This window comes from Citrus sinensis, chromosome 3 (assembly GCF_022201045.2).
Source record: "Citrus sinensis cultivar Valencia sweet orange chromosome 3, DVS_A1.0, whole genome shotgun sequence".
Lineage (NCBI taxonomy): Eukaryota > Viridiplantae > Streptophyta > Magnoliopsida > Sapindales > Rutaceae > Citrus > Citrus sinensis.
Window position 1 is genome coordinate 37,124,710 of NC_068558.1, and position 24,049 is coordinate 37,148,758.

The 24,049-nt window shown below is 32.5% G+C and overlaps 1 protein-coding gene across 2 annotated transcripts; it reads right to left on the reverse strand.

Annotated features, from left to right (window-relative positions):
- Positions 1 to 322: 322 nt before the first annotated feature.
- On the reverse strand, positions 323 to 6,063 carry LOC102618807 (TMV resistance protein N-like). Of its 2 annotated transcripts, none has more exons than XM_052437206.1 (4): positions 5,226 to 6,063; positions 4,044 to 5,136; positions 1,157 to 2,410; positions 323 to 1,057 (listed from the first exon to the last, which is right to left on the reverse strand). In XM_052437206.1, exons 1-4 carry the CDS (start codon positions 5,705 to 5,707, stop codon positions 461 to 463), a joined length of 3,426 nt encoding a protein of 1,141 aa, XP_052293166.1. In that variant the 5' UTR covers positions 5,708 to 6,063; the 3' UTR covers positions 323 to 460. The 2 variants fall into 2 exon arrangements, with proteins under 2 accessions (XP_052293166.1, XP_052293165.1); XM_052437205.1 differs by having other exon boundaries at positions 1,157 to 2,908; positions 5,226 to 6,062.
- Between the last annotated feature and the right edge of the window lie 17,986 nt (positions 6,064 to 24,049).

Genomic DNA, 24,049 nt, shown 5'->3' on the forward strand with positions numbered 1-24,049 from the left:
AACAGACTTCACTTCCATCGTCATCATCGTGATATCAATTGAAGAAAGTTTGAAAAGAAAAAAATTCAATATGGTTTTTTCTTTTTTGCATATTTTTTTCGTTAATTAAAGTGGCTGCAACAAAGATTAGTTTAGAAAATTCAATCGATTTATGCTGCAAACCGAGACTAGGCATGGGGTTTGATCTAGAAGAAGCAAACACTTCTTGAAAGTCACACGCTGGCTGTTAATCAAAACCTCCAAAAATATATGTCCATGGTTGATTCTCGATTTGAGGAGCTGCGGTCAACTGATGCTTTGACGTATTAATTCTGCTGCTAAGTTAAATAAAATAAGGTATTTTCAAAAGCAAAATGGAATACATAGATAAAACATCATCTTAAACAAATCACAATCTAGAATTAGAGCATTTTCGACATGCCTAAGGAAAAAGATTACGTGAAAATGGGTGACTCATTTGCTAAGGAGTGTTGATTTGATTGGCTCTGCAAATTCTCTTGGGGCTCGGTTCCAATTCCTCTACATCCGAAGTTCCACTCGCGCTTGACAAATCATCCAATTTCCAAACTTCGGTAGCGAAATTGATAGTAAAAGTGTTGTCTTTGGTCTCGCTGGGATTTGCATATACTGGACATACTCCGCAACGTTTTATACCCTTTAGGTTACGCTCAGCGAAGAACTTAAATGTGGCAGTTGTATGATGGTAACCATCAGGAAACCCAACATTCAAGCAAGGTTTAAAACCAAGTATGACATGATCTGAATCAATGTGGTCTTCAATAAAGCGCGAATTGTAACCCAGATCAACATGTTTGGTTTCAGAGAGAGTCTTTATTTCTAAGTCCAATTGACACTTGACGTAAAAATAACGAAAACAATCAGAACAAACTTGCTTTAAATCAGGAACAGCACAAAAAGCAAACCCGATTAAGTTTCTGCAAAAAGAGTGCGGTGGCAGTTGAATACATATCGAAGATCCTGAACTTTGATTGCTGAACCAGTCAGGAATTTCGCTCCCAGGTAAAACAATTAGGGATCCTCTGAGTTCAGAAATTTTCTGCGAAATGACATTTAAAAAAAGAAAATTGTAAAATGAAAACCATGATTTCAGATATAACAAAGAGGGACAGAGTAAACAAGAGAGGGAATTTGATACCTGGTTGATTGCCTTTTCATAGCCCAATCTCAGTGATGCAATTGCCATATGCCGAATTCTTAGTAGTGAATCTGCCAAAATCTTGTTGTTTGCTTTTCCATTCAGTTTCAAGCAGTTAGTGAACCCAAAATAAATTGGTTGTGACTCCAGACTTCCGGGTGCCCATTGAAGAAGGTCCGGAGAGGGTTTGGATAGCGTTTCGAGTACGGATGCATCTAGTTCTTGCAGACATGACGGAATCTCTGGCAAAGATTGAAGCCGGTTGCAGTTCCATGCGTTTAGTGATTGTAGACACAATGAAAGTTCTGGTAATGACCGAAGCATGTTACAATCCCCCAAGTAAAGATATTTTAGGCACAATGGAAGTTCTGGTAATGACCGAAGCATGTTACAACCCGTCAAGTTAAGAGATTCTAGACACAATGGAAGTGCTGGTAATGACCGAAGCATGTTACAACCCGTCAAGTTAAGAGATTCTAGACACAATGGAAGTGCTGGTAATGACTGAAGCATCTTACAATCCCTCAATTCAAGAGATTTTAGGCACAATGGAAGTTCTGGTAATGACTGAAGCATCTTACAATCCTCCAAGTGAAGAGACCTCAGCCGCGACAGTTGCTTGATACTTGCAGGTAAACTCTCAAAGTTATTTCCACTTAGATGCAAGCCTGTCAGTGAGGATAGACAGGCAATCTCTTGTGGAATTTCCATTACAGCAGAGTAACTTATACGTAGAAGTCCCAAAGAAGATAAACCTAATAATAATGATCGAGGCAATGATACCAAACCTTTGCAGCTAGAGAAATCAAGAATTCCAAGTACGTTTGAATCTGCAACAGAGGATGGTAGTTGACTAATAGCTGATCCAGCTGCTGAGATGTGACCCAAAGATTTTAAATTGCCAATGTTATCCGGCAACTTATCAAGTTTAGAGCAATCTTCTACGAACAATACTTCAAGCCCCGGTAGATTTTCAAATGACGATGGCAGCTCTGTAATTGCCGTCCGGCCTAAATAGATGCGTTTTAAATGTTCCATTTTCTCCAAGATTTCTGGGAAACACTCCAGGTTCAAGCAGCCATTAAGGAAAAGATCAACCAAAGATCTCAATTTACAAAACCTAGTTGAAATCCTCTTCAGCCGTTTGCAATTCCTCAAATACAACACTTCAAGATCAGTTAGGCACTCTATTGATGATGGAACTTCTTCTATTGCAGACTGGTCTAAGTATAGCCGTGTAATTTTCCCAGAAATCTGTGGAAACTCTACGAGACTAACACAATAGGAGAAATTAATAGTTACTGGACAAACAAAATGAAGATTGCTTGGAAAAGACCTAAGACTTTTGCAGCCCATAAAATCCAACCTACTGAGATACTTGAAATTCTGGATAGATGAGGGAACACAAGCCTTTTCTCCTTCCCAAAGTTGCTCAACTTTACTGAAACGCAAATTCAGTTCAACAAGGTTCTTTGGCTTGAAATTTGATGGCAGTGTCCTTAATGGATATGTGTCCCAATGAAGATATCTCAATTTTTTAGGAAGACAATCTAGGCCTTTTGGAAGCTGCACTTTAGAGTATGAAAGTTGCTCTTCAATGCTCATACTTAGAAGCTCTTCAATCTCATAAAACTTAGGTACATAAAATTTGAGCAATCTCATACTAGACATATTTGTGAAGGCTCCGGGGTCTAAATTGATGCCTTTTATTTTGGACAAATTCAGAAATATGCCTTCAATTGCATTGGTCCCCTTATAAAAAAAAAAAAAAAACAAACAAAGAATGGGTAAGCCTAAAACAGAAAAGAAACATTCGTAAACTTTATTAACTAAGAGGTTTTTAAACAAAAACAAATTATGCAATCTTTGATTTTATTTTTTTAATATATTAAATATCTATATGCGAGAAAAGAAAATTTTGGGGACCATTGCAAAATTAAACTAACCAAAAAAAAAATTCAAAATTTCTCTAATTTACAAACTTGTTATCTTAATATTTAGAAGTTGAAAAGACAAGGCCTATTTGATTGGTATAAGATTTCGATTTTTTTTTTTTAGTCCATAGAATCCAAAATGTTAATTCAAAATTAGGGAAAAAAATGAAAGTCATTTTTTTTTCTACTAACTGTAATTGTATCCAAATCAAATTGAGATACGACCCTTTTTGAAAGGATTTAACCATCTTACAGTCTCCTTAAGGTACATTTTTAAGCTAAAAGGAGTGATTGGAGGTAGAACTAGGTGGGCCAATCAGTCCATTTTATTAATGACTGTTGCTTACAAAAATTATACTCTAAAACACACTTACTTTTTTGAAAAAAAATATAATTATATTGAAGTAGAACCAGGTGGGCCAATCCTCATGGCACTCACTTTGTTCTGACACTCTTCATTAAATTTAAAGAAAAATAAAATTATACTCTTCACACTCTTATTCAACATTCCAAAATTGAAAAAATCTGGAGTTTTCTTTAAAAATTTAAAATTTGAAGACTTGTTCTCTTGACACCCTTAGTCATTAATTTTACCTAATTATGATTTTTATGATTTTGGCTGTTTTGTTCATAAAAATGCTTTTACTAAAGGATGTTCTAGTAATAATAAAATTTATAAAAAAACACATGGGTGTGCTGGTATGGTTGGAAAAATATGAGTGCATAACTCCAAACAAATAAAAAAAAAATATATATATATATATATATATATATATATATATATATATATATAGAGGACAGTGATCCAATCTAGGAGTCCCGGATTGAATCATTGTGGGAGTCCCGGATTGAATGATTGTCCACCATGTGCAGCCACTAGTGGCTTTTGGATTGAAATCCAAAGGCCACTAGTTTTTGACCCTATATATATATATAAAATGGAGGATTCTTACCTTATTATGCTTTAGTACGCGGCGGATTTCCTTAGGATCCCACAACCTGCTGCGTTTGCCTGGCTCTTTCTCAGATTCTTGGCGAACAATCTGTCGCCCCATTTCTTGCAATAAATCATGCATTTGCAAGCCATTATATGACACTGTTATGAGTGACTTGTCCACGAGGACATCCAGTCTGTGAGACCCAGAATCATCAAGTATCCTTGTCACAAAATCTTTATCCTCTCCCTCAAAGAAACAAGCAATATCTAGAAATACACTCTTGACATTGGGCGTTAATTCATTAAAACTAATCTTTAATATATCATAAATATTATGAATATCAGATTCACAAATCCGATTTAAGTCGTCCAATACGTTTCCCCAATGGCTTTTCCTCTTGAGGGAGGAACCCAACACTTTAAGAACTAATGGATTGCCATCAGCATACTTTACAACTCTCCGTGAGTCACGTTTGAAATCTTCAGGACAATGCTTTTCTTTAAAAGCGAAGTTACAGAAATGCTCGAAAGCCTCATCAAATTTCAATCCATGAACCCTATATATTTTCTCCACTGGAAACGTCTCGAGGACATGTTTATTCCTAGTGGTGATGACAATTCTACTTCCTGGACCATACTGATCAAGCCCTCCAATCAAACCCTCTAATTGTCCATCTTTACTCACATCATCAAGCACAATCAACACCTTCATGCGTCGGACCCTCTCTTTAGTAAATTGTGGAATATTGGGACCATCTACTTTAAGTTTTTCTCTTAATATCCTTGAAAGAATTTGCTTTTGTAGATCTTCTAATCCATCCCCTCGTTCTATATTTCTCCTAACATCTGACATAAAGCAGCTACCTTCAAACTCTCTGGAGAATTGATTGAAAATAGCTGTGGCAAGGGTGGTTTTGCCTATACCACCCATGCCCCAAATTCCAACAATTTGGACAGTATCCGACAAATCCATGCACAGAAATGGTTTAATCTGCTCAATTCGTGAATTTAATCCAACTAGGCCATTGGATGAGTCCGTTGACACTGTTATTTTTTCCATCTTCTTCAAAACATCTTCGACAATTTTGCTTACAAGTTGGGCATCATGCCTAATATGAAGGTGCAAAGATGCAAAAACATTGAGTCAAATCGGGCCAACACAGAAACAGAGATAAGATAAATTAGGAAAGAGAGTTACCTGAATTTCGTGGATTCGTGGCCAGCTAGATGGGATGTTTCTATCAGTGCACCCCTCCACTTCTGAACCATTTCTGGCTTCTCTTTGAACTGTTGTTTCAGCTGATCAAAACCGTGCCCAAAACTTCCAGTTTGATGCCGCACATCGGACGGACTTACGCTATAGAAAACTGGAATAACGATTTGGCCGTTTGTGTGCTTGCATTCAAGAATCTTGACAAGTTCATTCAGGCACCATTTTGAAGAAGCGTAGTCCTTTGAGAAAATGACCACCGAAATTTTTGAACCTTCGATTGCGTTCAAAAGAGCAGGTGAAATCTCATCGCCTCGCCTAACCTCCTCATCATCAATAAACGTTTTGATTTTCGTTCTTTCATTCAAATTATAATAGAGATGGCATGTAAAGCTCACGCGAGTGTCCTCTCCTCTGAAACTGAGGAATACATCATAATTGCAAGAAGAAGAAGAAGAAGAAGCAGCCATGAAGGAAATTTTAGAAATTTGGTGACAGAAACAGAGAATTAATCTTGAGAGTTGAGAGGGGATATGTAAGAATGAAAATGCGTAAATAGTAAATAATTGAATTAATCTGGCCAGTAAATAGTAAATAATTGAATGGCCGGAGCTTTCTTAGTTTCCTGGAAATTTCCTGGAGCTTTCGTATACATGATTTGTCAAGTCAAGAAACATAATCATGATAATGGGGCAGACCAGGAAGGAAAGAAAATTTGATCCAACCAATAAAGGAAGGAAAAGTAAAGAAAGAAAATTTGAAAGTAGATTCAGAGAATTATAAAAAGCTAAAGGATATTGGAATTTGGTACAATTTCTCTATCACGGTTTGGATTAAGATTTGAGCAAGCATTCACCTAAATTTTACCTCTGCTGTAAATTCTTAAGTTTTGAAAATTATGAGACCTTTATATTGGGAGATATTATAATCGAATCAAAAATTAAAATTTTAATATTATTAATCTTTAATCTTTTAAAGAAAAATTGAACAACTGAGTAATTTCTAACATAGAAAAAGTTGTCCACGGTAAGTTATAAGTCTAGTCAAGCACATGCATAGAGCTAGCTAGAACAAGAGAACCAAAAAAAAAAAAGTGATAATGTGTATGGGTCCTTGAAAGGAAAAGCAAAATCGCTTGGTGGCCCAGCAAACTTAAGACCGAATACGTTTTTACATAATATGTCAAGCACATAAATGACAAAAGTCATTTAATTTCTCTTTTACATGTTATTAATTTTTGTAACACGGGGAGGCAACATATGCATAATCAAGTGAGGCAAAAGGGTTTCAAATTATGGTGGCAAAACGTGAAGAAGGATGCCAACTGAATTTTTTTTTTACAAAATTCAAGCTCATAAATGACAAAAGCCATTTCATTTCCCTTTCACACGTCATTAACTTTTGTAACACGGTGTGTGCATCGTCAAGTGAGGCAAAAGGGTTTCGATTACAATGGGAAAAGATGAACAAGAATGCATAATGAATAATTCCTTCGTTAAAGCGAAAATTAAGCACAGAATAATCCTAAACTTTAAACTCTAATATCTTATAATGTATTGATTAAAAATAATCCTAAGAGTTCCCAATTGAAACTTCCATAAGTATTTTTATTGTTTTGGATAAACAAATTGCACTAGGATAAAAATTTGGCAAATTCAGAGGATAATGGAAAATAGTTATGCTTCAATAGGCCAAAGATTAGAGAACAAAGAAGAATTAGTTTTTGATATACAAAAGAGAAACACTCCAAAATTTCAAGCAAAAATAGTTTCATATACCATTTCGATTTTGGAAGGGGTGAGGTTTTGAACTTCAATAGTTTCCTCTAAAATCAAAAGGAAACTATTTGGAGATGGAATGTCTAGTATTTGTAAGTGTATATATATATATATATATATATATATATATATATAACCATTAAAACTAAAAAAGAATGTGAATTTAAAATTAATATGAAAAAGCCAAAAGTAATTTCATAATTTGGTATAATTTTTAAACAAAATATGTCTTCTTTAGATATACAATCCTTCACAACAAATATAAAGAACAAAACCAAAATCAAACCCATTGGCTACTACTGCTGGAAATAAAGCCTCTTCAAAACATCACCCCCATCATCTTTGAGAGCAATCCCACAAGCTCCACAATAGTGGTCTCTAATAAATTGATTGATAAAAGATCTGTATTTGAAGATAATCAAGAGTTAACAAATAAAATTAATAAATTCTAGAGCTAGAAAAGTGGATCAAAAGTTATCTACTATGAGTACCAAAACCAAAGTATTTTTTCCAATAACTATTCAGCAAACCTGATAAATTATGCAGTAATAAACTAATTCAAGAAAATTGAAAGCTCAAAAAAAAAAAAAAAAAACCGAAGCTAGCTAAAATTTTGAAATTTCAAAGATCGAAGTCTTGTAGCTATAAAAACTATTATCATTCGTTGAAAAATGAATAAATAAAAGATGATCAAGAATTATAATCAAATAAAAACCCCCCAGGTTATGGACATAAGTAATCAACTTAGATTTGTTTTAGAATATTGACATGACTTAAAAATGATTTCTAACTCCCAAGTATAAGAGTGTCTTATTATATTATAACTCGGTGAGTCTGAGATCGATCCACAGAGAAATGATTAATTTGTTTATTTAAGTTTATCAAAAACAAATAAAAATAAAATTTAAAAGTATGCAATTTAATTTAAGAAAAACTATAAAATTTAATTAGTTAGGGTTATGGATCCACTCCTAGTAATAAATACAATTTAACAATTTCTCTTTATTTTATTTCTCAAAAGATTAATTCTATAAATTAAAATAATTTTCCCTTTAATTTTATTATGGATTAAGAACTTAATGTGCCAAAACTTAACTTGTCTACACTAAGTCAAAATACCATTTTGCCATACTTTATACTAGGATATTAAGAATTCATTGTGCCAAACTCCTATGTTTGTCTACACTAAATCAAAATTTCAAACTATAAAATATGGATAAAATTAAATAGAAAATGATTCAATTTATAAAATTAAAAATGGAATTTGATTAAATCATATTTCTAACTATGAATATTTAGTTAAACATTTTTGAAATAACGAAAATTATTAAAATTGAAAAACACATAATAAAAAAAATAGAATTTTAAAATTGAAATAAAACTAATTTTATTGATTGATAATATATTACAAAGAGAGATGAGAAGAAGAAATTGAGGGGAAAGAAGAGAAGAGAAGGTGTGTAGAGGTGTGTTCCACCCTCCTCTATTTATACTAATACATGGTTAATCCACACCACACAAATAAATAAAACTAATTGCATCTTAGCCTTACATTTGTCCCACTAATAAAACACAAACCTAACTTAATCCACTAATGCATATCCAACACATTCCACTAACAATTACCATAAAGTAGTGTACTAGGGTATATACATAATCATTTTACATAACTCTGCACTGAATGTAATACATCAGCAAACTTGGAAATCATACATTCACTACAAAACTGCACCAAATAATACCTAGAGGAAATAACTCTCAATACTTACCGGGATCATCATCGCATGAGTAGAGGGTGGAAAACCTCTCAATACCTAACAAAATTTAACTACATCATACAGGTAAAGTAATTTAACTCTCAATACACAATGCACATAGCTTATGGGGAAGACTACATATATGGTGATTGGCAATCACATATCATGACTCAATTAAATATATAATATGTGTATATAAAATCATATTATCAATCATAAATGCTTCACAAAATACATAATGGTAATAATAGTATCTACTCACAGATTTTGTTTCACTCGGGATCCGTTGGGGCTCTTGTGGGTTCCCAAATTCTTGAATTTCTCCTAAAATGCAGAATTCAAAAATTAAATGTTAGAACTGATATAGAAACTAATGCGTACGATGTAAATTAAATCACAGCTTCTTATATTTCACAAATCTATTACCCACTGACTCACTTAATATAGATTTAACTGTCCAATTCTATTTCCTATAATATTTCCCTCAATTCCACTTTTCAAATTCTTTTCCACTCACAACTTCTTAATTTTCTTTTTTCTCTTTTTTCAATCTTTTCCTCTTTTCCCATTCTCGGCTTCTTTCTTTTCTTTACTCTTTTCTTTTTCTTCTCTTTTATCTTCTCTACTTTCTTATTTCTCTCCTGTTTCCTTTATTCATTCTCAGTGCTCAAATTTGCTAAAATGAAGCAGCTGTCAAAAATTTGCATTTATATAGCCACCAAACAGCCACCGAATGCAAGCAAGTAGCTCTCACTTTTTAAATATATGCAGGCACCGCTTAAAGCAAGAGAACATGTAGCTAGCTGCTTCCAATTACCTGCACTTGTGCTGTATAATTGTAAAATTGGACTTGGGTTTGAGAGGCCTCTTCAATGCTTTCTATTCTCTCATAATTATTGTTATTAGAATATTCCAACCTAGTCTACGTACAACTGTATTCTTCACTCGTCCTCATCATAGGCCTCTCTACTTCTCTATGCCTCGGTCACATTGCCTCGAGCACATGGTGCTTAATACTCCAAGAAGAGCCTTCACCTTAATACTCCAATTGTCTTTGTTGCTTCCCTTTGATAATGGAACTTCCAATAACGCAATGCAATTATTTGCCACAACTCTTAGGCTCTGTTTGGTATTGAGGTGGTGTAGCATAAAAGGTACAAATGCTATAGAAAAAAGATATAATTATGAAATAAAAGTTAATAATATATAGTAAAAATAATTTCAGATAAGAATTTTAATAGAATTAATAAAGATATAATAGATTTTTTATTATACAAGTGTAAATCAAATCAATTTAGTTTTCAAACTACAACATTTATTATTTACAAAATAATTTAGTATTGTATCTTTTAAGCTATAATTGTTCAACCTCAATTTTAAACAGAACCTTAATAAAATGAGAACTTAATTGGACATTCTGATCACCTAAATGGATCTAGAACATGAAAAACCCTAAAAAGGGACTCTAACCATGATTTAGTCAACAGCTTTACCTTTTTTGTCATTTCAGTTTTTTTTGGTTGAAACTTTTGGTGATATCGATCCTTGGACACTTGGAGATTTCATGGTAGCATGCTTGTAACCTTAAGCCGCTTAGCACCAATACACCATTTTGGAAATGAAGTCCTTGAATAAATATTTTACTTCATTCAAACATTAAAAGCTCACTAGCACTCAAAATAAATGCCACTCCTCATAACTTCTTAATTTCTTTTTTTTCCTCACACTTCAATTTATTTATTTATCTTTTTTTGTGCTTCTTTATTTTTTTCTGTGCTTGGACAATCTTAGAGAATGATGTAGGACATTGTTTAAGGATTTAGATTTTGTTTTTATTTTACGTATTTTGATATTTTTATTTTTAATTAAAGTCCATTACGGTATGCATTTTAGTCTTTTATTTCCAGTATAATTATAATTTAGTTTCCCTTCTAAGATGACTTAGGGAAATAGGTTTATCCTATTATAAATAGGGAGGTCATGTTATTATTTTCATAAACTTTTATTAATGAAAAAAGACCTCTTTTATAACTCTCCTTGTAGAATTATCTATCAAAACTTGCTTATAAAGTCGTTTGGATTATAATATCACCTAATCTTATTTATTGAGTCATTTATATTAGAACGAGATCTAATCGTGCTTCAATTAGAGCGTAACCTAATTGCATTACCTTAGTCCGATACTAGAATGATATCGAGTATTATTTATCCTATCAATCTTCTTCCATGATACTGCTCTGTCATTGGTATCAGAGCAGTTTTATGCCTATTACACAACGTTCTTGGTTACCCGCATCCAACCTACCAAATCCATCATTGAAAAAAAAAGTTCCCAAAATTTTAAAAACCCTAGCAGCCATTGCCGCCACTTAGCCTAGCCGTCCTTTCAACCATAGTCGCCCATCAACCCACCACTAAATGTACTAGCCTCGACTAACTAAAACTAATCAAACCGAACTTACGATCATTGCCATAAACTATCACAACACCAACCAAAACCCGCAACTCCACTACTTAACTTATTGTCGTTCTGCCACCTTTGCCATTGATCAACACTATAACTCGCTCCTCTCTAGCCATACATCCAAAACCAGTCACTATTGCCACCAACAACTAGCCATAAACCACCATAAATCACAGCCAAACTCACCACAAGTCATTACTATTTCAAGTTGGTTTTCTAGTCAAATTGTTACTGCCACCATCACTATGCTCCCGCCACCATATCTACCAAATCTGACCATCATCACTCCAATTGACAGCAATGTGAAAACTTGACAATAAATGGAAACTACCATCTTATTTATAATGTGCCGGACTTACATACTTACCTCTTAAGAAATTTCTTGATTAGGTAGACAAGATTGGACATTGGTTTATAGCTTTACACACTCCTAAAGAATAGAACATACCATTTGCTTTTGTAAATTGGGAATAATTGTTTTAGATCGGTGGGAACATTTGCAAGATTCTCGTCTTGATGAAGGCAAATGCAAAATTCAATCATCGAACCATATGAACCATATTCTACAATCTAAGTTTATTCATTTTGATTATTGTTTGGTACAACAAGGAATGAGATCAGTTCTAATTATGCTTTTGAGTTTGAACAATTTTATGGATGCAAATATTATTATGACCCTGAAGAGTGTAAAGTTACAAGATGTTAGAGGGCCAAGTTTTCATATTCATAATAAAATGCCTACATGCACTATCTTCACTTTACAGCATGCAATTCATTTACCACACAAATCGAGTCACAATATCATGTTAACATATATGTTTCCATAATATTGATTTTGATGATAACAAACAAGATTAAGAATGATTAATCTTTTAAGCTCAAATTATTTAATATTCTTTTTAAATAAATCATTATTTTCACATTATAAATGTTTTGTATTTAATGGAAAAATGATTTTATGAAATTGATTATTTTTATTCTTTTTAAATAAATCATTATTTTCACATTATAAATGTTTCATATTTAATGGAAAAATGATTTTATGAAATTGGTTGTTTTTCAAAGTTTATGGTTTAATTGAAACATTTTGAAAACTTTGAAATAAACAAGTATTGCTTGAAATTTTGGTGAAGGACTTATTTGAAAAGTGTCATAGCATTTTGGGCTATAACATAATTTCAAAAAGTTTTGGGATTAACAAAGCATTACTTAGAAATTCTGAAATTGGACCTATTTGTAAAGTTTCATAACGTTTTGGGTTATAGTACAGTTTTGTATAGTTTTGGGGTCAAACTGTAATTTCAGAAAAAATGAACTGTGCAGGTTACTGTAGCAATCACTGTAGCAAACGGCTAACCGTTTATTTAAAAAAGGCTAACCGATAATTTCCAGAAAGCATGTTCTGCAAAGTATTGTTAAAATGATGATTCTGGAAACTAACGGTGAACCGTTTACTGAAAACGGTTAACCGATTATTTCCAGATTGCTAACCTTGAACCGTTTAGTAAGAACGGTTAAACCAAATTTGTTTTGCAGGTCTCTGGAAATTAACGGCGAAAGGGTAAGCCTAAACGGCTAACCGTTTATTTGAAATTTGGTCCAACGGTAACTTTGACCAAACGAAACGGTTAACCGTTTATGGTTAACGGCGAACCGTTTTCTGTCCGACAGTTTGTAACGGCTAGATTTTCAGCTCCAACTATAAATAAGCTCAATCCAATTCAAACAAGTCTTCTTCGAACGATCATCATTGAGCAAAATATAGAGAGTACAACTTTCATTGAGCTTTAAATCTTTGTATTCATCTTATTCATTCACACATTGAGCTTTCACTTGTGATCAAATACATTGTGTGAGAGAGATTCATTTGTAATCCTTTTTGTAAAATCAAGTTAAAAGATTGTAAGTGTTGGGATACACTTGGGTTAAGAGATTGGGGATAATCTCTTGTTGTAAAGGTCCATTGACACCTTGGAAGTCAATTGTAAGCGTTTGAAGCCTTGGGAGGCTAGCTTAGTGAAATCCTCAAGCCCGGTGAGCTTGGAGGCGTGGACGTAGGCGGGGATTGCCGAACCACGTAAAAATCATTGTGTTTGTTTTCTCTTCCCTTACTCTTTTAATATTGCGCATGATTGAATTTATTGTTTTCAATTTGATTAAGGCAATAGATTAAATTGTTGTGTGGTTTGCCTAGGATAATTTTTTAAATTTCCAATTCACCCCCCCTCTTGGGTTGCACACTCATATTTCAATTGGTATCAGAGCGAGGTGCTCTTGTGTAGACTTAACCGTCTAGAGTTAAAGATCTATAGCAACCCAAATTAGCTCAACCATAATGGAAGGACAATCTATCACTAGACCTCCATTTTTCGATGGAAATGATTATAGTTATTGGAAAACTAGGATGAGAGTTTATTTACAAGCTTTAGATTATGAAATTTGGGAAGTTGTTTGTGATGATCTATTCATTCCTAGAAAGAATGTTTTAAGTGAATTAGATAAGAAAAAGATGTCTTTAAATTCCAAGGCTATGAATGTTTTATTTTGTGCCTTAGATAAAAAGGAATTTCATAGAGTTTCAAATTGTTCTAATGCTTATGAAATTTGGAGAAAACTTGAAATTGTGTATGAGGAGACTACGAGCGAGGAGGAATTTCACGAAGTGTCGAATTTGGCACTTATGGCAATTGGAGATGAATCGGATGATGAACTTGACGAGGTAAATGATCTTCCTACTTATAATGAATTACATGATGCGTTTAAAGAATTGTATGATGAGTGGATGAAAATTGGTAAAAAGAATGCATGTTTTAAGAAGAAAATGCTAGAACTTACAAATGAAAAGGATACCATGCAAAAATGCATTGATTCATTTAATGAGAAGATAAAGGAGTTAGAATTAGAAAATAAAACATTGCATGATGAAGTTGCATTATCAAATGAGAAATTTAGCACTTCACATGAGCATCTAGAATCATATGTAGATGACTTGAAAAATGAAAATGATGCTTTACAAAAATGCAATGATTCATTAAATGAAAAGCTTAAAGGACTAGAGATAGATAATAAAATGTTGCATGATAGAATTGCATCATTTAAATGTCAACAAAGTATTTCGTATGAGCATGAAAAATCACATGTTGATAAATTGATGAAAGAAAATGATGTGCTTAAGAAAAAAAGTAATGAGCTCAATGAAATTGTTTTGAAATTCACAAATGGGCAAAAGATGTTGGATAACATGCTTAATTCACAAAAATGTGTATTTGATAAAGGAGGACTTGGGTATAAGCCTTACTTGAAACAAAAATATTATAAGAATTATTTTGTTAAGGCTACCTCCACAAATGATCAAATTGTATGTCATTATTGCAATCAAAATGGTCATATGAAGAATAAATGTCCAATTAAAATAAATGTGTATTATGGAGTCAAATGTATTTGGGTTCCGAAAGGAACTAAATCTAACACTCAAGGACCCAATATTATTTGGGTACCAAAAGGCACAACGTGAATGTTTTCTTTATAGGTACCACAATCAAGGAATGGTGGAGAAGTTCCTTGATGAAAGCTTGTGAGGATAATCACTTGAGTATGATCTAGGAGAAAAAGATGAGGCAAGATAATTTAATTATTTTGGTAACAATTCTTGCCATATTAATTTTGTTGAATGAATCATAATAAATGAAATTGCGAAAGTATGCTTGTATGTTTACATGATGGAATTATCATTTTGTGTAAATATTGAGTGATTTATCATGATGGATTTGTTTGATGTTAATGTTCATGAAGTGTTTAAGCATGATAGTTAAGTGGTGTGTTGGATTTATTAACTTTCGAATGCTTATATGTTTCATTATTGGGAAGAACAATTTTCAAAAATTTGGCATAAACTTGGGATGATGAAATTCTCGCATTAACATTTCTATTTATGTTATTGAATGATTGAATCTATTAAAATTGTTTGGAAATCAAATGAGTCGTTGAAAATCCTGAGTCTGCACATACTGAAATGAATCGGTCATAACTTCTTCTAGAGAACTCAAAATCCAGCTCTGTAAAATTTATTGGAAAGCTAACTCAATTATCTTTCCAATGGTATATAGCATACATGTTACTTCTTGCTCAATCAATACAGTGTTTATTCAGAATTTGACATTTCTGCATTTTATCATGAGTCTGCACAGGCTGTAATGAATTGGTCATAACTTCTTTTAGAGAACTCCAACTCCAGCTCTGTAAAATGTATTGGAAAGCTAACTTAATTATCTTTCCAACGGTATATAGCTTTCATGTTAATTCTGGCTCAATCAATACAGTTTTTATTTTGAAATTGAACTTTCTGCATGCTCTTAAGTTTTGAATGCTTATATGCTTCATGATTGTATGCTTGTTGGATGCTTATTGTTTCATGACTGTGATGAATGAATTATATGCATGAATTCTTGTATCATTAATTGTGTTATATCATCATTCATTTATAAAATTGCCATTATTGTTTGATATGATTTCATATGTTTGGTCTTGTATACATTTTTGTCTCATGCATTAAAATGGCTTATAAAAACATTTTTGGATCAATTAAATGATTTTGGAATGTATTATTTGCTAGCCAAAAATTAAATTAATTGTGCGGAATTATAGATGAAGTAAACGGATAACCGTTTCTCAATAAACGATGTACCGTTTAATTCCAGAAACTAGGCTATGATGATTTAAACCTTACTCCCTTACCTTTTCGGCAAACGGTAAACCGTTTAAAAACTTAAAGCTCACTGGAATTTACCCCTTTACCGTTAAGGACTAACCTTTCACCGTTTTTCCTTTAAATGTTCTCTGGAAGTTACTCCCTCACCGTTTACAGAAAAAGGCTCGCCGTTTTCTTGAAATATAAAGTTGTTCCAAGGGTTTCTTCTCCTTCTTCATTTGCCCTCTTACCGTTTCTGCCATTGTTGCACAATCGAAGCTTTCTCCTTCTTCAATCCTTCATTTTTCTTCATTTTCTTGCCAAATCATTCTAATAAAATCATTTCTCTTCATCTTTAGAAATCCAAACCCTAAGGACAGTCAAACGGATTTCCTCCATGTTGACCGAAACTTTGCCCTTCCTCAACCAAAATTGAGCCATAATTTCACATCTTCACCACCTACTTAGTTTCTGACTCTCATATTTGCACATACATTTCATATTCTGTTTCCTGGTGTGTTGCTATTTTGTTTGGTATACATTACTACTTGTATTTGATTTTGATGTTGGTATTTTTCTTGGCTATTCAAACACAAGCAAAACTTATGGAGTGTATAACAAAAGAACTTTGATTGTGGAAGAATTTATACATGTTATATTTGATGAGTCTAATTCTTCCTCTATGGAGAAAGTTGTCTTTTTTTTTATGATAATGTAGATGAAGAGTTACAAGAAGATTATCAAATGATAGCCAAAAGATTGCACCACTTGAAAATCAAGAGGAGCAACATGAAGAAACAAATGCGGAGTAAAATGAAGGTACTTCTCAAACACTCCCCAAGGAGTGGAGGTATGTTTCTTCTCACCTTAAGAACTTTATTTTGAAAGATCCATCACAAGGTGTAACTACTATATCATCACTTAAAAATATATGTGAGCATTTGTAATAATGGATTTGATCACTTGTTCTTTAGCTCATAATGATGGCTTTTTAGCTATGTTGATTTTGATGATCTATAATGGCATATGTTGATTTTAATTATCTATATATTGCTATTATGTACTTATGCTTTACTTAAGTTTTGATGATAAAGAATGTGCATTGATGATTACATTGTATTTGATGAAGTTTTGATCTTATGCAATTTATGATTAGTGAATGAATGCATTTTTTAAATGTGCATTGATGATTACATTGTATTTGATGAAGTTTTGATCTTATGCAATTTATGATTAGTGAATGAATGCATTTTTTTTGTACTTTATCGATGCATTGTTGAATATGTCTTACTTGTTTTTAAATGATATCGAAAAATGGGAGAAATATATATACTTCGAGAATTTTAAGCATATGAGATTTTTTTTTGGTTATATTGAAATGTCACATTAGATATTTGTTGAGTTTAGTTGTCTTTATTTATAAAATGTGATTGGTAATTATGGAGCTTGAATATTTGATAATATGCATGCCAATTTGGTAAAGAAATCAAAACCTTTTTGCGAAGAAGAATTTTCAAAAAAAATTCGGCATAAACTTAGAATGATTTGATTTCTTGATGATTTTGGTAATTGATGATTATATGTGCTTGATTTGAAGTCTTGATGATTGATAGGGGGAGACAAATATGATTTTTTTTGATAAAATCTTTTTGGTTAAATTTTTAAATTGGCCATATATTAAGGGGGACACTACTCTGTCAAAGAAGTCGTATTTATACATGATGAGAACTCATCAAGACACAACATATTTTAACTACCAAATAGATTCCAACCACATAAATGAAATACTATCTAAGCAACCCAAGAGGGGGGGTGAATTGGGTTATTAAAAAAATAAGCTAAGCTAAGCAAACCACACAACAATTAAATCTATTGTCTTAATGAAATAAAATAATAATAAATTTAATCTAGCAAGATAATAAAAGAGTAAGGGAAGAGAAATCAAAAACTTGATTTTTACGTGGTTCGGCTAACTATGTCTACGTCCATACCTCCAAGCTCACCGGGCTTGAGGATTCCACTAAGCAAGCCTCCAGGGCTTAAATCGCTCTTACAATTGACTTCTAATGTGTCAATAAACCTTTACACAAAGAGATTATCCCCAATCTCTTATCCAAGTGTATCCCAACACTTACAACCTCTCAATTTGTTTTTCAAAAATATTACAAAAATAAATCTCTCTCACACAATGTGTTTGATTACAAATGAAAATCTAAAGTGTGAGTAAGTGAGATGAATACAAGAATTTAAAACGCAAAGAAAGTTGTATGCTCAATAATTTGCTCAATGACAATTGTTGGAATAGTTGTTGTTTGAATTTAATTGAGCTTATTTATAGTTGGAGTTGGAAACTAGCCATTATTGACTTTCTGCTCACTGTCGAATCGTTGTTTAACTGGTCAATATGACCGTTGGGCTGAATTTTCAAATTGTCTGATTGTCGTTAGTGTCCAGAGGCTAATCTTTTAATTCTGTTCAATGTCGGCGAGCCGTTATTACGATGTCAGATCGCCGTTAGTGTCCGGAGACTAATCTTCAATTCTGTTTAATGTCGGCGAGCCATTATCAAGATGTCGGATCGCCATTTTCTACAATGACTGCTACAGTGAACTTTTTTTTGTAAAATTATAGTTTGACCTCAAAACTTTATAAAATTATACTATGACCCAAAACTTATAAAACTTGTCAAATAAGTCCATTTCCAGAATTTTAAGCAATATTTGCTTATTTCAAAATTGTCAAACCTTTTTCAATTTAAATCATTAACATGAGAATAACCAATTTTATATTAAAAAAAATATTTTCATAGAATATAAAGCCTTTATAAAGTGAGAATGATGATTTAAAAGTATATGAAAACTATTTTAAGCTTTTAAAAGATTAATCAATCTTAATCAAATTTGTTATCATCAAAATCAATAATAAAGAAATATTTATGTTAACAATAAATGCTTATAACACATATTAATCAAACAATTATATAATAGTAATCAAGCTACATTTTCAAAGCTTATTTGGTGGCAAACTACGCCAGTTGATATTCAGAGCACTCTTTCTAAAGAGTTTTTCTATATGTGCGATCATCGTACTAATTTGATTGATTTGCTATTTTACTTCCCCCCCCCCCCTATGTCTCTTTTGAAGAGTAAGGTTCACTACGACCTCTGATTTTTTTTGTGTTTTTTTTCTTTATTATTAGTAATATGTCTTTGTAACAAGGCTCATTTCAGGGAAAAAAATAAAAAATAAAACTATAGAAAATGATAATAAAAAACTAAAAATAAAATATATAAACACGCATGACACTTAAATTAAACAATTTCTTTATTACATTCATTTAGTCATAGGATTACGATAAGAAAAACAAAAATAGTTAAACACAAACATGACACGTCAATTTATTCAGTCCTCAAAATAAGTAAAGAAGACAAAAGTACGTAGTTCACAAGCACTACAAGCGACTACCTTATAAAAAGTAATTAAATAAGTGGTAAAAGTCATATGGGACTATCTTATAGCACTATGAGCGAGTATCTTAGAATATTGCAACCTCATTTAGGACTGCGGCCGTCGTGTCGTCCTCCTCATCCTTGACTTCTCTACCATTGCCTCTTAGAGATGGAAAAAAAGCTTGGCCCAACCAAGCCCATTTCCACAGGCTTTGGCTTAGGCTCCCTATATAAGAGCCTAGGAGAAAAAGCTCGGGTTAGGCTCAAGCCCCTTTTTTTTAAAAAAAAATTATAAATTAGAAGAATAAATTTAAATTTAGAAAATAATGGAAAAATAAAAAAGAAAGCTTAAGTTCCAAATTTATATATCAATAATGAATAAAAAACTTAAAATTATAATACTAAACTCGCTTTTAAGTGTTAATTAATTAAGAGAGTGCTTTAATTAGCGAATTTAGTATTGAAAAATTAAATCTCTAAACTTTTAGTAAACAAAACATAAACCTACAGAAGTTACACAAAACTTGTAAATCAACATTAAGTGTAAAATAAAATAAAAAGTAAGTAAATAAAACATTAAACCTGCAAATAGAAAGTAAAACAAATAAACTAACAAAAGAGTGGTAAAATGATGTATTATTGATAAACAAGATATAAACTTACAGATGAAACATAAAAATTATAAATCACTATTAAATGTAAAATAACATATGAATTTTGTAAATGAAATAGAAGACTTATAAATGAAATGGAAAATAAGTAAATATTATAAGAGTTATTAAGAAAATAAAACTTACAAATATAAAATAAAAACTCACAATAATAATGATTACCTTATATATTTATTGTTTTTATTTCTAAAATTGAATACTGATAATTTTGGGTCTATATAATACATGTAATGATATATGTGAAATTTTATTAAGGATAAAACTTATTTCTAAAATCAAATTTTGAAAATTTGTTTTTCATATTTTTCAAAATTGTTTGTAAGAGAAGTGATTTTGCATCCTAAACCTGCTCGACAATAACCCTAAATAAGACTTTTTTTTTTGTTTTGGCTTGATTCACATCAAGAAAAATAATTTTACTTAATTAACTTGCATATTTAACAAATAATATGACGGAAAAAGAAAAAAGGTTTATAAGTGTCCTAGCATGAACATAGAATTTATGGTTAAACCAGTTTAATGAAACTTATTCCAATTGTCTTCAACATAAATTATTTGTTTTCAATTGAAGAGTAACTTTTTTCATTACCTAAATAATTAAATAAATAAACATTTCTCGAGTACATGCGGATTAATTTTCTGACTCCATAAATTCTCAAACTGTGTTGCTCTCTATAATTTCCAAGCCAACAGTTGATATATTGACCACTTTACATGAGGAAAATTCTTCCTTACTTAATCTGTTGTTGCTTCACAAAAAGTTTGCAGAGGGAGAACTTTCTTCAGCTTTCTCTGTTCGTGATGGACTATTACTTTACAACCATCGATACTACGTCAGTTCTCACTCCAAATTAAAGAGCACGCTTCTTAAAGACTTCCATGACTCTCTCATGGCAAAGCATGCAAGTGTGAAACGCACCCTAGTTCGGCTTTCTTCCACTTTTTTTTGGCCGAAAATGCGCTTTGATGTTGAGAAATACATTGCTTCATGTCTTCACATGTCAACAAATTAAAAATTCTACTCAAGCACCTGCTGGATTACCTCAACCTTTACATGTTCCTTTACTTGTTTGAGATGATTTGACTATGGATTTTATTATAGGCTTGCCAACTTCTAAAGGCTTTGAGTTAATCTTGGTAGTGGTCGATCGTTTAACGAAATCAGCCCACTTTGGTGCATTGCCATCTCAGTTCACAGCCGATAAAACAGCTACTTTTTTTGCCGATTTCGTAGTCAAGTTACATGGGTTTCCAAGCTCAATATTATCATAACGAGATCCTATATTCATGAGTAATTTTTGGTAGAAACTATTTGAGCTAAATGGCACTATATTACGGCATAGTACTGCTTATCACCCTCAAACTGACGGCCAAACTTACGGGCCTTTACTCGGGACAAACCGCGATCGTGCTCAAGCTTGCCAGGCTGGGCTGAATTTTGTTACAACACTAGCTATCACAGTGGGTTGAAGATGACACTATTTCAAGCACTCTATGGGAGACTACTGCCCACAATTCCTGGCTATACGAAAGGTTCTACTTCGATTCAAGCCTTAGAAGATATGTTGTTGGAACGAGATGAATTTTTGAGAAATTTAAAAATTAATTTACTTCAAGCTCAGCATCGTATGGAACAAAAAGCCAATGCCCATCGACGAGAACTCCAATTATAGGTTGGTGATAATGTTTTGGTACGCATTCAACCTCATAGGTAAATTTCAGTGGCTAAGCTTGCTTCTCAAAAGCTGGCTATGCGATACTATGGCCATTTCCGAGTATTAGAACAATAAGAGTTATTGCTTATAAGTTGCAGTTGCCTGAAGGATGCATAATTCATCCGATATTTCATATCTCAGCACTCACGCCTTATGTGGGAGACTCGGTTGTTTATGTTTCATCTTTGCCTCCTGATACCATTAACAGCAAGCCCGTCTCTACCCCTATAACTATATGTGTTGACCGATCCATATTAAAACAAGGAAAAGAGCATTGTCAAATTTTGGTTCAGTAGTTTGGTTGTGCTCCTGAAAATTCGACTTGGGAAGACTTTGCTGATTTTTGCCGACTTTACCCAGAGTTTCACCTTGAGGACATGGTATATTCTCAACAGGTGGGGAGTGATACATCCTAGCCCATTAAAGTGAGGGAGCTTGAAGATGGCCCAATAGTTGAAATGCAAGAAGTGGAGCAAACATTGCAACGCCCAGCTCGTATTCACAAAGCTCTAGAGTATCTCAAAGACTATATCACCTAGGGGAATATTCGAGAGGATTATTCAATAAGGATAGCTATGATTTCTGTTATTTTATTTCTATTGCAATTGGTTAGTTACACAAAAGTTGTAGAATGAAAAGGATATATGTAAAGGGGAAATGCATGAGCTGGATATGAATAGAATTCACAAAAAGTTTATTCTCTTTCTTATATCTATTCTTCCTCTTTTTCTCTGTTCTTCTTTGGAGCTTGTGCCTGCTCGAAAGGTGGAAATACCCTAATACGGACAGATATTCATCTGAGGACGTGTCACATCATATGAATATTATCGTAAGTATGCATTAATTATGGGCGAAAAGATACCCATACTAAGGATAAACGTACTTGTGAAATTATATCATGTTTGCTGTAAACAATGTTATCAATCGAAAGTCAAAAACTCAAAATAGATCTTCCAAAAGTAAAAATATAGAGCAAAGAAAAGAATTGGGTGTGATGCTAGATTATTTATCAAGCTAAATAGGAAGAAGAATAATTGGTTTGTTAATCATTTTATTGAGTCTCATAGTCATCTGTTTGTAATGCAAGAGTGTGCCCATATGATATCTCCTCAAAGAAAAATAACAGCTTCACAAGCGAAGGAAGTAGGCTTGGCAAAATAATCTAGGATTTCACTTAAATCTACATATAAGATGATGGATATGCAAGTGGGAGGGTGAGAATCTCTTGGACATACAAAAGTAGATCAAAATAATTGTCTTAGAACAAAGAGACAAAAAGATTTAGTGTATACAGAAGTAGGGTATTTATTGAAATATTTTTCTGATAAAACTTTAAAACATCCATCATTTTTCTATTATACACAGCTAGATAATGAGGAACAGATCACAAATATATTACAGGCAGATGCTAAGATGATTATTGATTATGGCCAATTAGGAGATGTTGTAAGTTTTGATACAACTTACAAAGTAGATAAGAAAATCAACCATTCGCAATTTTTGTTGTATTTAATCATCATCGACTGACAATTGTATTCAATGTATGATGAGATTGCCGATTCATTTATGTGATTGTTTGACATATTTTTGAAGGCAATGTCTTGGAAATCACTAAAAATGATCTTTATAGATCAAGATGTTGCGATGACTAAAGTTATGTCTCATGTAAGCGAACCACAAGTTTCGTGCATGACACATAATGCAAAATGCCTTAAAGCATGTAAACAATGCTTTTAAAATGTACTGAAGGGTTAAAAATTGCATTATCTATGTTCATGGAGTCTATTGAAGAGGAAGATGAGTTTTTTAGTACTAGGAATGCAAATGCTTAAAGAATAATATGTGCGTGATAATAATTGGTTGAAAAGCATATTTGAGTTAAGGGAGAAATGAACTTATGCATATAATAGGTAATCATGGCCAGGTGGAATCAGTAGCACCCAACTTAGTAAAAGTTTTAATGCTAGCGTAAAGATTACCTCAATGTAAATCTTTTAATTGTACAAGCAAGAGAGGTTTATAGAAATATATATCAAGAGTTTCAAGATGAGCTTAAAGAAGCTATTGATTTGTGCATACAAAATCCTGTTGTAGAAGATGAATGTTTCCTTTATGCAATTATTATGGACAAGCACTTTAAAAAAGCGATGTGCAAAAAAAGAGATTAAGGTTACATCATCTTGTAATTATATGATGTTTGAGAGGAAAAGGGTCTTATGTAGTCATGTGATTAACGTTCTTAGAGATATTATGGATATCAAAGAATTTCTTCTTAGCTAGTGTATCTTTAA

Excerpts from the sequence above, each read along its gene's own strand:
- LOC102618807 (XM_052437205.1), bottom strand. The coding sequence starts at position 5,707 with ATGGCTGCTTCTTCTTCTTCTTCTTCTTGCAATTATGATGTATTCCTC. Across the intron at positions 5,137-5,225 it reads CACGAATCCACGAAATTCAG|GCATGATGCCCAACTTGTAA; the intron begins GTAACTCTCTTT and ends CCTTCATATTAG. Across the intron at positions 2,909-4,043 it reads GCGTACTAAAGCATAATAAG|GGGACCAATGCAATTGAAGG; the intron begins GTAAGAATCCTC and ends TTTTTTTATAAG.